Below are 14,372 nucleotides of genomic sequence, written 5' to 3' on the forward strand. Positions count from 1 at the left end.
TAAATTGCTGATATGTATCAGTGAAATGTTTTTAAATTCATTACATGTAAGTAATGGCAAACGCCATCAATTATCTTTAGTTTGGTGTCACTCGAAGCTAACAGTACCACTACAGCCTACATGGATTTATAAAAAATTCTATTCCTATAATTGATTTTAAAATTCTAATTCGAGAAATCGTTATGTTTATGCTATCAATACTGAATATCTATCGAACATAAAATCAAACGACCAGTGAATTTGAACCTTTAATTTATTAGCGATTCAGGTTAAAGAGTTTCCTCGGGGGGTAAACATGAATAAATGGTCCCTGCCTTCATCGTCCCATTGGCTAACATGTATATATAACCCTTGCTCGAAAGACGCTGTCTTATCCTCGCGAAAGATGGCGAAGAAAGGCTGGGTTTTGGTTATATATTGTGTCTTTGGCCTTGTGGCCTCTCAGAACTGTCCAGACCAAAGTCCCCAGCTTTCAAAATGGTCAGATGACGCAACATGGAATGGACAGGTAAAATCTGAAAAGTTTTTATAACTTTTAAAGTTTTCCTATGAATTAAAAACTTTAATAAATAATTTTGCATATTTGTGTGTATTTCAAACATTCTGGTAATCATATCATTATATTGCGAACAAAAAGGAAAAGTTTTACTACCGATTAAAATGATAATATTGGAAAACAATATCTCCCATGGTTCAATGTTTGTTGGCAAATATAACATGCAAGATTATCACATGTGTTGAAGGGTGGATTAGAATCGTGTTATATTTTGGACAGTTTTATCACTTTTGCAAGCGATCTGTGAACGCAGCCCTCTATTACATACATGATTTCCAAGCTGATTTCTACATTGATTACTAGTCCGATCAAATAAGATTGATTGATTTAATGTTGTTTAACGTCCCTCTCGAGAATATTTCACTCATATGGAGACGTAACCATTGCCGGTGAAGGGCTGCAAAATTTAGGCCTATGCTCGGCGCTTATGGCCATTGAGCAGGGAGGGATCTTTATCGTGTCACACCTGCTGTGACACAGGACCTCGGTTTTTGCGGTTTTATCCGAAGGACCGCTCCATTTAGTCGCCTCTTACGACAAGCAAGGGGGTACTGAAGATCTATTCTAACCCGGATCCCCACGGGATGATCAAATAAGAAAAAGTGACATTAATTGGATCATATAAAAAATCAAAATACATGCAGTGTGGATCATGCATAAAAACAAAACCGATGCAAACACTTAAGGTTGAATATTTTTGGAAACCAGGATTTCAAAAATTAACAAATTAAACTATTTTAAATCAGCCCCCACAAGAGGGAGACGCCCTGGTCATAGAGAGCGGCGACAGTATTATATTGGATACGTCACCTCCTCGCCTTGACTCCATCACTATAAAATCTGGCGGGAAACTCGTGGTGGCTGACGGGAAGGATATAAGTCTGACTGTGAAGTACATTTTGATCAGCGGAGAGATGCACGTGGGATCAGAAGACTGCCCGTTCACAGGGAAACTTCACATAACACTGGAGGGTAACGCAGCGGCATCATTTCATTAGTCATTGATAACTGAAACGTTTCAAGCGAGTTTCACTTTTGAATTTGATATCTGCAATATTTTACAATTTCATCCACACGTGTTGTAGCAATATGCAATCAACGAACACAAAGGTTGAAAGTATCATCCGACAGCACATTACGTATATCTCTTTCGTTTTCATCAGCTATGATACAATCGTCAAAGCTATGATATACTCAGAAATATTTGTAAAGTATATACTACATGTATATGTATACTAAAAACTAAAATTTTTCTACAATCAGTATTTCTCGATTTAAGTAATGTGCTTGTGTATAGATATACATGTAAACGGGACGGCTGTTCGGGGTTTTCATTTTTTAAGGAAATGCTAGTATGATACACATACCATGACGAAATATAACAAAAAATAAGATTTGACTGCTTCGTGGCTTCTGACGGTTTTTGACGACCGAAAAAGCCTCCTAATTTTTAGTCTTATAAATTGGTCTATACGTTCATTAATCACTGAGATCCAGACTTTGACCTTACCCGAAATTTAATTTTGCTGCCACTTCAAAGGTGTTTGTGACTAGTCTTACTGACAAGCAAATGAAGAAACTCCAATAATGGTGCATACGACACAAAACAGCAACAAATACATAAATCACTTACAATAGCAGGATTTTATTATGGATGAAATGGTCAGGAGTATCGTGTTACAGGTAACCTGGGAGAATATACCGTGGCGGGTTTTGGAGAAAAGTTCATTGGCTTGGCGTCTGGCGGAGTCCTGGAAGTCCACGGTGAATATCGCCTCCCCTGGACAAAACTAACAAGGAATGTCAATAAAGTCGACTACATTTCCAACATAAAGGTGAGTTTAGAGCCGGTGTTTTTCATCATCGGTTAAGTAATTGGATATCTGGGATCACACCAATTCCAAGTTTTTAAACGACCTTGTATTTCTTTGAAAATACATGTACAATGTTCTGGACTAATATAAATACTGGAAACGTGTATTTTGGTAATAATGCCCTGAAGCTAGGACTGAAATGAACAGAGAAAACCCTATCATAATTACTTGATATGAAAAAATCGATGGCCAAAATATATGTTAAAAAATCTATATCAATATGTTTTGTTTTTCTGCAAACTGTTGCACAGACAAATAAATAAAACTCCATTCAAAGACGTATTATGATTGCTTTTAAGGTGGATCGATCCTCATATGACTTATCAATATTATTGGTTAAAAGTGCAAAAACTATATTAATTTCCATTCAATATAGTTGAATTTAATCAATAACCAAAGAAAATGTGTATGTTGTCACATTTTTAAAGATGTCAGACATACAAAAACGGAAGTATATGTTTTATAACATCAGAAAATCACACATTTTCGTTATACAGAATAATTAAAATAGATAAAAACTTATTGAAATTACAAATTTTAAATGCCAACAGTTAAAAAAAACCCTGTTAATTCATAAATTTGTATACATTAATTATGGATATTAGGGTAACCATGCATAATAGACATGCAGTAGAAGAAATACCAGCATATTGCCCTTGACAACATTTTTTTAATTATAAAGAATTGATTATCTATAGAAAATATGAACTTGTTTAGTATCAATAGATTACCAGGGTTTTTTTTTATGCAGTGATTAAAATTGCTCTGAAAGATATATTTCTATCATACACAAAGTTTAATTTATAAAGATTTTTGCAAAAACCTATGACATCACATGAGGATCGATCAAGTTGAACCTTAAACGGTAGTGCTCTGAATGATGATGTACAAAATTTATGGTTTTTTAAAAGTGTATTATTTTTCTCTTTTCCCATTCTTTCAACATACAGAACATAGAAATATCGCAGAATAATCAGGACAACAGTGATCTCGAAAACAATGATCTCAATGACGACACTGTGGACGACGATGAAAATGATGATGACGACGATGAAAATGATGACGACGATGGCAACAACGACAATGGGAAAAACATCAGGGCACTTGTAATTTATGTATTTAATGAAGTCACAGGCGTTCTAGAATCGGCAGCTAAGTTGGTTCACACAAGTGGAAAAGCGAAAGATTTCCCTGACGTCGTCGCTAACGCCAAACAAGTACTTGACGGTAATGGTCAATCCATACAGAATTAATTGCTTAAGTATCGATACTACATCGATGTATGAAATTCATCTTTGAAATTTACAATTTTTCTTCAATTACTGAACAAAGTTATTTATTTAGCCATTCTCTCTATTCTTACAATTTATTAGATATCCCTTCCGGAAAAATAATTGGACTAGCATTGAAGAGACGTTTCAGGGTGGAACGAGTGGACCCGTCGGGGTTGTTTGACATGCTGGAGGAATGGGCCTACGGAACAGTGGATAATACTTCACTGAAGTTCAGAGACTACAAGTTCCACGGAGCTTGGTCACTTATCAAAAAACAAGGTAAACATTAAATTTTATACATAATTTCAGGAAGAGCGTGATGCTTAATTAAGTAAAATTTTGTCGCATTGGGTTTTAGTCTCGAAAGTCGGGCATTTCTATCTTCAAATTCTTGTGTTTTAGCTAAATTTTCGCACTGTTAGCAACTCAGTGTTGAGATAGAAATTTGCAATACATTGGTGAACTCTAATTAAAGGAAATTGGTTTTGTGAGTAGCATACCAAAGTTTTGATATATGTTCCTGAAATCACTCCTTATTTGCTCCAGGTATGCTCAATTTCATCCAGATTATTACATGCAAAATTATAGGCCATATGTAGATACGCTATTCAAGTTTGAATGTTTTTGTTGATACATGTAATGAACATTTTTATTGAATTCTTTAACATATTTGCGTTTTTAACTTATCATTAGAATACTATAGAAATATGACCAAAGTTGACCGGATAGAGATTAAGGAAGCTTGTTTCTGTAGTGAATTGTTTTGCAAGAGCGATTTACATGGCGGAATAAACTCCTAAAAACGAAGGACGGCAGAATGGAAAGACAGAAGCAAGATAGAACGAAAGAAAGAAAAGATGGACGATACAAACCTATTTTTTCATCTTTTGCCTTGGTATTCCATCATATGTTCTTTCCACTTTTGCGTTCCCCTAATGTTTTTTTTTATTTGCTAATCAAACCACATGACAGTTGTTAACCATTTATTTCGCGCTTGTCCTATAAGGATGGCATGCGATTGGCCTATGTCCGAGCTAGTGGTCGAGAAAGATACTCAGATCCCTGCTACACATTTCTCAAAACAACACTGGAGTCTTGTTATTAAGTTTTGGTGGTACATGTATAAGTCAGAGTTTGGACATCATATATCCCACTCAGACTATTGTCGTTTGGTCTCAGTGGTAAAGCTCTAATTTGGACGTCAATTGTCCTAGTAGACTTAAATCACTGTCGTTTGTTCTCAAAACGTTGAATGATTGGTTATTTAGTGTCCCTGTGCTCAGCAACTGCTTAAGTATCTTTCGGCACCAAATACAGTTAAAAGGCGTGTAGAAAAGAACTCTTGGCTTACCTTAAAGGAACAAGACCTATATTTGACGCAAAGTGAACTACATGTACTTAGTTCATCATGGATGATAAGGCTAACATAGTTCACATGCGTATTCCTTTTGATAAGACCTTTCTTTTGTTAGCAATTTCTTTTCATCATACCTTCATGTAACCTTGGTGTTTTGATCTATTTTGAAAAAACTTTTAAACCTTAGTGATAACTTTTAAACGGTTAGTGCAAAGACTCTCATATTTCACATGTTTATTCCTTATGGCAAGACCTTTTTTCACACCCAAATGTTTGACCTCATGGCCATAGGGCTTGGCCATACGGGGGCATCAGTATTTAATGAACACGTCTTGTCTTAACTCCTGGATGTTTGATTATAGTATCAGGTGTTATTATTATGTGTAATTCATCGTCCTTTCACTGATCATCTCGTAACTGATTTCCTTTGGTAATCATTACATGGTTATTTATGATCATGTATCCATCGACAATATATAATGGATTTTACAAATCACCTTGTAAAAAGCGGTCCCTCGGAACTTGAATACCGGTATTAATAATACAACCACGAGTTGTTTTCATGATAATGCATACAGATTCAACTTAAACTTATTCATTGTGTTGAGTAGTCATACATTATCCATATTTGTAATAAAAGTCTAACTATAGTATGAAAAAAATAAACTTTTTAAAATTTAAAATTAATGATAAAGAAATATATATTATCAATAGAAGAAACTTATAACACTGAATTTCGTACTTGGTTAAGTCGCCACTCTTGCAGAATTATCAGAAATACATCGGTTGTCAGAGTCCAAATCCATGTAGTACCTGAACATTGAGGGACATTGATTTTATTTAAAGTTTTGGGCAAAATGCGAAAAGTGTATACCCAGAACTGTGAATGAAAATTCTAGTTATGCGCTACGAAATAAGCAAACACAATGTTTCAAAATGGAGTTTGGCGAAATAAAATTATTTTTTATTTAGGCTGATTAGTTAAAATCAATATATTCATGAACCTTCACATGGTGGCATTAATACTAGTTCAGGTAAATTAGCTAGCATTGATACAGATTTGTTAGACGATAGTAACAAACGAACAAGAATCACCAATTGTTGCTGACAATTAGAATTAAACAATTAAACATTAACACAGTAACAAAAATAGGGTCTTGACCTACCGTCGTATTCAGGTATGATCTGGCTGTTTATTTAACTGCTTATTTATGATTCGTGGTTACAGTGAGTTAACCCAGATCATACCATATATCTCCCCGCACACTTACTCGCAATATTTCAGTTGAATATTTGTTATTTTAATATAGGGGACAATCCCTCTACACAGGAACTTCTTCTGAATGACGATGGTAAAATGGTTCGTATAGCAGAACTTTACCACGAAGAGAACGGAATCAAGTTTGGGGTCCGTAGCTGGGTCCACACGATAAGAAGAGGACAGTGTTACTCTAGAGGGAAGTCTAGTCTCGCAGAGAATTCTATACCAGTGCTGCATCTCGTGGATGACGCACAAACATGGCGAACAGGTAGAATATATAATAAATCACTAATCACACTGACATACAGTGCACTAGCATAACAGCGTAGTGCGTAATCACAAAGTCCTTAACAAAATACGTTGATGTTGTAAGAAATTCAACGACACACCGCAAAAATATTGAATTCACTTCACAATCTGACGGGGCAGTGAATCATTTACTACGAATTTGATCTTTTCTGGTAACCAATGTCGATTTCATGTTGCATCGTAGCCGAGGTCATGTGAGAGGCACGTTGCGTACGTTTCAATTCATTTTCTGGTTTGCGGAGTTTTCACTTTAATGAAAGGTAAGATAATGAACAGTGATCAATCTCGTAACTCCTATAAGCAATATAAAATAGAGCGTTGAGAAAACACGGAACCCTGAATATACCAGAAGTGGGATCAGGTGTCTAGGACGAGTAAGCATCTCCGGTCACACCCGCCGTGAGTCCTATATCTTGATCAGGTAAACGAAGCTACCCGTATTCAAAATCATTTGACTCAATGAATGATAGGTTGTATTGGCAAACTAGATCGTTATAACGACCACATAATTTGCGAAATGTTGACATTAAACGAGACTGTTGAAACCCCTGCACCATCAACTTGTTTGTCAGTAACCTGTCTCGATTTGAAAACTGATCATACGCAGAACAAGCCCTTGCGTATGTAATCAGTTGAGAAATATAAATCTATAGACTTCGGACAAAGTGAACATTTTGTGTACACTACCTTCCTCAAGTGATAGCGAAAATCACTACTAGGATTAGCGGGAAACACAACTTCTTACACGTTATGTACTAAATGCGAGCAAACTGTCATTTGTAACAGATAAATGCTTCGACTACGACGTTTGAAGGTAAATTGATATAAAATTCAGTCAGATTTCGGAAAATTCATATTTCTTGAAAAACGTAACAATCGCTACAACCGCATTGGTATTGCAAAATGTTTTAATGATATGCCGCCATATTTTGTTAAATATTGGATAGTTGTATAATTATGCAAATAAAGTAATTGCAAAGTATCACCCTGTAAAACTAAAATGCAAAACACTAAATTTTTACAGGGGATAAAGTAGTAGTCCTTTCCACTGATTTTGATTGGAAACAGAGGGAATTCGGGACTATTGTAGATTGCCCATCCTGTACCTCAAAGCAAGTTCGAGTGAACAGTAAGATTTTTCTTTGTTTACAATACGATATGTTTCATCACATCAAGCTTTTGTAGCGTTTGTTTCATAATAGTATTGAATCGCCTCACTGTCTTTTAGTTGAACCACAATTTATGCATTTCGGAGAAATTTATAAAAACGTGGACATGCGCGGTGAGGTTGCCCTGATGAATCGAAACATCGTAATAGAAGGAGGAGCTGCCGCGGGTAAAAAACAAATGGGAGGACACGTAAAGGTTTGCACAATGATAATTTTATTCCATGTCCCCGGAATTGAGGGTTCTCTTCAGTCCCTGTGTTTCATTATCCTGTCTTATGTCTACAACTTTGAATATGATGAACAGGTCAGGGCTGTTGCTAAGCGACCATTAAAGTCCCACAATTCCACGTGGCCATGATCATGGGTTTTGCGCTTCATTGCGTTTGGTGGGTCTATTATACATAGTCAGTGACAATCTAATTTTATATTGAAAATAGCGTGCAATTCATACAATATATACTAAGACATCATTAATACACAGCTAACACATATTCAAAGAAAAACCACAAATCTCCATTTCAACAACCACAAAAGACTTAAAGTATCAAGAGTTTTAAACATCTTCAATATTAACATCCTTGGTTTTACATAAAATGGCATCCACATAGAAAATGATTCAGCACGATATTTTTCTTAAATAACAATGTACATGTATAATGTATTTTAGAAATATTTACAGATTTTTTTAACATGAAACCTTACCTATACTGGATTCCAAATCAGCACAAAAGCTTTACTCCTCATGAAAATATTAATGAGGTCCGCTCCTAAAAATCCGTGATTCTAGCTTCTAAATCCCGAGGGTTTGTCGAAGGAGCAATCACTATCTATTTTAACGTTTTAAGTTTGACGCGGCCATGGCACGAGCAGGCTTGGAACTCACAAGCTCCTAGTTAAGGTGGCAGGGCACAATTTCTTTGGTTCTGAAACATGTGGATAGGGAGTATACATCAAAGTCAGATTATGACAGACTAGTGAAAAATCATATTTCCCTTTTATGTCAATACTTGTATTTCATATTAGTGTAGTTGATAATTTATGACCCTAACTTACATGTAATCTATAAATACTGGTGCTGGTACACAAAACATGCTCTGAGCAGGTTCCCCTTTTTTGCTTTGATTTTCTCTCATTTGGGCTAATCCGCACCATCTCCACACCATCACAGTACCAAACATGGTGATTTGGACACTGTGCACAATCAAGAACCCTATCTGTCCTTCTCAAAAATCTACCTTTCATATGGGGCCATCCACCTTCCCTCACAGCTACAGACCTTTTGCTGGACCCTGCATGTTTTCACCGGAATTTCTTCAGCAACTGACCACGTGTCTTAGTTTCGTATTTGCACCCATCTATATGCTAGGAATCATGATGACACCTACATGTTGTATATCAACATTTTTATTAAGCACTCGGCTACATTTGACATGCATCCTAAAATTATTGTATACATTTTTACACATGTAATATCACTTCAAATATAGGGTACTTCCTTCTTTTTTTTTTAAGTTGACCGGGCCTATGGTGCGAAACTGTCCCTTGCTATCTAAGAGGCGATCGCTCTACCTCTGAGCTACCGCGACCGAAGTTGATGATAGAGTAGCTGACGTCATCTCGTTTGTCATAAAGTTTTGTTGCTAGTTTGCCGTTAAAATGTGGAGATATGAATCAGATGTGGAAAACTATGTGGTATTTTTTATGTCCAAAAGGCCACAGGAAGAGATTTTTTCTTCTCATTCATGTGAATTCTCTGAATTATTCAACCAAAAATATATTTTTAAGGGACGCGTATTTTCACTTGCATATGTAAAATCATTTCAACATATCTTATAGAACTTTGTTATGAATATTGAATGTGCGTGACGAGCACCGTTACGCCCTTGGTGTGATCTAATATTTTTCATCTGTCCGTCTATCCACAAATTGTACATATATCAAGATAAAGATAGTGTACTCAAGTGAATTTTATATCCCTCTCCTGCTTGCACATTTCATGTGCGTTCGACGTGGAAGAGATCTCAACCCATCGTGTCTGGTGTCAATGTGACAGAGAGCTTAGTTGGTTTGGAATTACGCACAGCTTTCTTGGCGACTACTTTGTGTTTAATTTTTAAGTAAAAGTTTAACGGATTCGCATATGCGGTAGTCATTGTGTTTTACAAGTGCAATGCATGGCTTAAGGCCTACTTCCGACACTTTTTCACAAAGATGGTCAGTGATGAAGTCTTAACAACACTTAATTTCACATTTTCCAAGGACGCTGCACTGCATGGTAAACTACACTTCCAGACGACATATTTACAAATAGTACGCTGTTTTTACTTCTACTAAAGAGTTTTACCAAGGGCGATAACCCTTTGTCAAATGCTGAGTTTTTCAAATTCACAAAACACCCCCCCAAAAGAATAACAAATAAATGATTAAGTATAGTTGTAGTCAAAATATCGTTTATATTCCGTAAGTCTATCTTGGGATATTTTCATAAAATGACATGGAAGTTTTCATTATTTAGCATATTGGCTTGGAGTTAGAATAAAATATGATTCAATTTCGTTATCATTAAATTGGGTGTAAATATTAAAATAATTCAATATTTTCTGTCTTGAAAAATCTGCGGCGATTGTGATTGGCTGAAATATGCGTTTGGTTTCTGCATCAAAACCTACGAGTCACATTTCACTGTTCCCACGACACAAGCAGTATTCAACGTTTCCTCCAGCAATACAGCATACATCGAGTCACCGCTTGTCTTTCTTCCTTCTTATTTAATTCATCTTTTAACCATTGTACCTTTAATTTGGCGTCCAATCCATTTAATTCTGCTCAATAACTTTACCTGACCTGAACTCACAGCCATGTGGTTGTTTTCATTGTTACGTACAGTTATTCCTACGCGCCATTTTAAAAACGTTAATTTAGTACTTTTGATGAGAAAAACTATTAAATTTGGTTTTACTATTTAAAAACATAATTAAATGATATATGAAATAAATCTTATAATTCTTTTCTGGATGGCGGTATCAGGGAAAATTGGACGGAAAATTTCGTCATCAATGCGCTTAACATCATGAAAAAAATTATAAGATTCATTTCTGAAGTTAATTTTTTTTTCTGGTGTCTGTCACACATTTTTACTAACTTCAACCATGATACATAATTATTTTGAACGTATAGTATAATTCATTTTAGAAAAATGTCCATGTGCAATTTATATGACTAAATCACAGATTCATAGAATTGATCTGGCAATCAATGTTTGTTAGTTAAAAAATTTATATTCTATTATATTATTGAAAACTCCGATTTACTTGACATAAAGTTTGAAACTTCAAGACAACATTTTAAAACTTAAACTGACTTTAACACAACTACTGTTTAACTTTAAAGAATGTTATATTTTCTCCACTTATATATTGAAGTTTCGGGAGGGCTTCAAGACAGTACAGGTGAAGAATGTGGAATTAAAGAACATGGGACAACAGACATCGCTAGGTACTTTTATTATGAACACAGTATCCACAAAATGTACACTTTGTTGTGGTGTGGCCATTTTCATACGAGGAAAAGCAAAGTACAAAAATGGAACAAACGTTTCTTAATGATAAAATATGTTCCTTATGAAAAAAAAAGAAGATATATTTGATTTTATTGAAAAAACTATCCAAAATTTTCTGCTTTAGATATGAACAAAACTATTTTGGATATTTATATATATATACAAAGCACTAAAGTGACTAACGACACGAACAACCAGATTGTCAAATTTTCGGGACGACCCGTCTCTTCTTCAGGACAAACGAAAAGAATTACATAATGTGACCAATATCAACAGAGCATAATAACACAAACTACATATAAATACATCTAACACTACAACTACACTAATCTACAAACGTATTTACAACGCAGACTACATGTTTTTTGGTTTTTAGGCTTGCCAATCAATGTTAAAAGCGGAGCGAATTAGGACATGCCTTATTCGTCCAAAGAGCTGATCCAAAATGTCTGCGTTGTAAATACGTTTGTAGATTAGTGATTGTAGTTTTCGTTATAATTCTCTGTTAATATTGACCATATTATGTAATTCTTTTCGTATGCCCCGAAGAAGGGACGGGTCGTCCCAAAAATTTGTTATTATCTCATGCTTGTCTATTTTGGACTCTGAATTAGAAATAAAGTGTTCTGTATTCTATATATTCCTCAATCATATACTACTTGTGTATGAAATACCTGTATATAATACACAATTCGATGTACTCGTTCATAGGGAACTACCCTCTCCACTTCCACATGTGTGGAGATGTGGATGACAGATCAAAGCCGTCCTTACTAAGTGGAAACAGTATCCACGATTCATTTGCTCGTTGCATCACCTTGCATGGTAGTCACGGCGCACTGGTAAGTTATCAAGTTCAAGTTTAAAGTTTCTTTATTCACCCAAACCAACAATACGTGGTACATGAGGTCAAGTACATGTGATAGATTCCAAAGGGAAAGGAGATACAGAGAAGAGAGACACAAACATAATCATGTTCACATAAGGGGAGAACAGAAAAGAAGGAAGCGAGAAAAAACAAAATAGAAAACATGTATATGTATGAGTTATGGAGGACAGACTAAATCGTATATTTTTGTTATAAATAAACATAGGTTTCTCAATTTTTTAACACATGTAGTTGATGTTATTTCAGAAAATTTAACCACATTTGGATTATTACAATACAGATAAAAATATATTTACAGTTGAGGATATATGCTCATTTAATACATTATCAAAACCACAAGCTTTGTTATTATATTTTATTTTTTAGCTTTTTAACACCCTCCAATATTCCTTCGTCTTGATCTCACAATTCAAGTTATCTAGCATTTCAAAAGAAAAATCATACACAATGTTTTTGTTATCAATGTCGACATAAACGCGGCCTCGGCACGACCGGGCTCGAACTACGAACCCCCTAGTCACGAAATGAACGTGCTACCGCCACCGGTCATTCATAAGCAGGTGTTTATCTTGCTTTAATTAGTTGGAATGAATGCTTTGAATGTTTTCTTATATACAGGTTAAGAATAACTTCTGCTTGAATAATATTGGTCATGGTTACTTTCTGGAAGATGGTGGCGAGAAAAGAAACGTATTAGAAGGTAATTTGGGAGCTGGACAGAGGAAGGGAAAACTCATAAAATCTGACAAGTTAGTATCATTATCTCCCTTTCATACATATGTATAACAAATGTTCACATTACGTATTTTATGATATAGCCACTCAGTTGACCGATTGCTATTGATCTGCGTCTATCATCATGTGCCGTGCATTACGAATTCAACAATTTTAATTTCTTGATGACTGCCCTTTCAGTTCTTTTCAAATTTGGCATGAAGTATCTTTAGGGCTTTGAAGGGGGAAATAAATTGGAAATTTCAGGACTCCTTCTCCCCCGAAGCTTTAGGGGCGAGGCTGAAATTGACCAATTTTAAAACATCTTCTCTGCATCAGCACATCTGTAAGAAAAGCTTATTCCATAGTCATGTAGAGCAGGAAGGCCACAACCAAAATTCTAAATATCATAATACCAGGGGTAGAGGTTCTTACTCCAGGGTGGTGCTAAACATGGCAAATTTATAGTATTTATGTGTAAAACATTTACATAACATAATCTTTACTGAAATGAAAGTGAACGGCTTTCATTAGTCTGGTGTATATCCCGCCACTCTGTATTACACTTCGCTATTAGTCGGGGGCCAGGACTAGACTAGGCTTTCATACGATACCAGTATTGCTTTTTATTACTCAAGAGCTTCAAGCGATCTATAAACATTATACTTTTTTTCATTTTATATCAGTTATTCGTATTTATGATAATTGAAGACCGAATATATACATGTACGATGGATCAAAAATTATTAATAGATGCAAAAATCAATGGGGTTCGAATTGTCTGGCTACCTAACACAGCTACGTAAACAAATGAAATCTTTTGAAGCTTTGAGTTTTCGGGTTGCATGGGGCTTTAATGAATATTTGAAGGTATGTTTGGACACAAGTACATGTAGTGGCGACAATGCAAGAGGCCTCAATCGCGCATTCCTTTTTCCTGCGCCGTAAATAGGTTTGTATAAAGGATGGATCAGTAGCTCTCTAGTCTGTTCCAATATATTCCCAGAGATCTACATACATTTTGTATCTACACCTATACTAGCTGTCAAGGCTAAAATGTGTATAAATAATAGCACGCAACTTCATGCAGTGTAAATAAATTCTGCTCAAACTCTACATCCACTTCACGGATCACTGGTGGGGCAATGAATTTTCAATAAAAACGAACAGACTTAAAAGTCTTCTTATCAGTAACCAAACTATACAATATATATTGAAAAACAAACACCTAATATTAAAGAAGATTTAGGTCATGTAGATGGGATATACGTTTATGTCCATTCCTTAGGTCAAGACAAAACGAAATACTAGTATACATGTATATTACCAGAATTCCGTCCAAGAAAATGTATACGCTGCACCATATGCATATTACTTAATCTAAAAATAAGATTCTCAAGAACCCCGGTA

At 35.3% G+C, this 14,372-nt stretch overlaps 1 protein-coding gene across 1 annotated transcript in view; it reads left to right on the plus strand.

Moving 5' to 3' along the window:
• Positions 1-385: 385 nt before the first annotated feature.
• Positions 386-14,372, plus strand: part of LOC125668321 (cell migration-inducing and hyaluronan-binding protein-like) — a 28,147-nt gene continuing 14,160 nt past the window's right edge. The window contains exons 1-11 of the mRNA XM_056163739.1: positions 386-508; positions 1,303-1,528; positions 2,240-2,391; positions 3,381-3,657; positions 3,804-3,983; positions 6,372-6,590; positions 7,656-7,760; positions 7,860-7,996; positions 11,223-11,295; positions 12,071-12,201; positions 12,867-13,001. Of these exons, the coding sequence (XP_056019714.1) occupies positions 386-508; positions 1,303-1,528; positions 2,240-2,391; positions 3,381-3,657; positions 3,804-3,983; positions 6,372-6,590; positions 7,656-7,760; positions 7,860-7,996; positions 11,223-11,295; positions 12,071-12,201; positions 12,867-13,001 (1,758 nt within the window). The remainder of the gene's footprint in view (positions 509-1,302; positions 1,529-2,239; positions 2,392-3,380; positions 3,658-3,803; positions 3,984-6,371; positions 6,591-7,655; positions 7,761-7,859; positions 7,997-11,222; positions 11,296-12,070; positions 12,202-12,866; positions 13,002-14,372) is intronic.

This window comes from Ostrea edulis, chromosome 4 (assembly GCF_947568905.1).
Source record: "Ostrea edulis chromosome 4, xbOstEdul1.1, whole genome shotgun sequence".
Taxonomy (NCBI): Eukaryota; Metazoa; Mollusca; class Bivalvia; order Ostreida; family Ostreidae; genus Ostrea; species Ostrea edulis.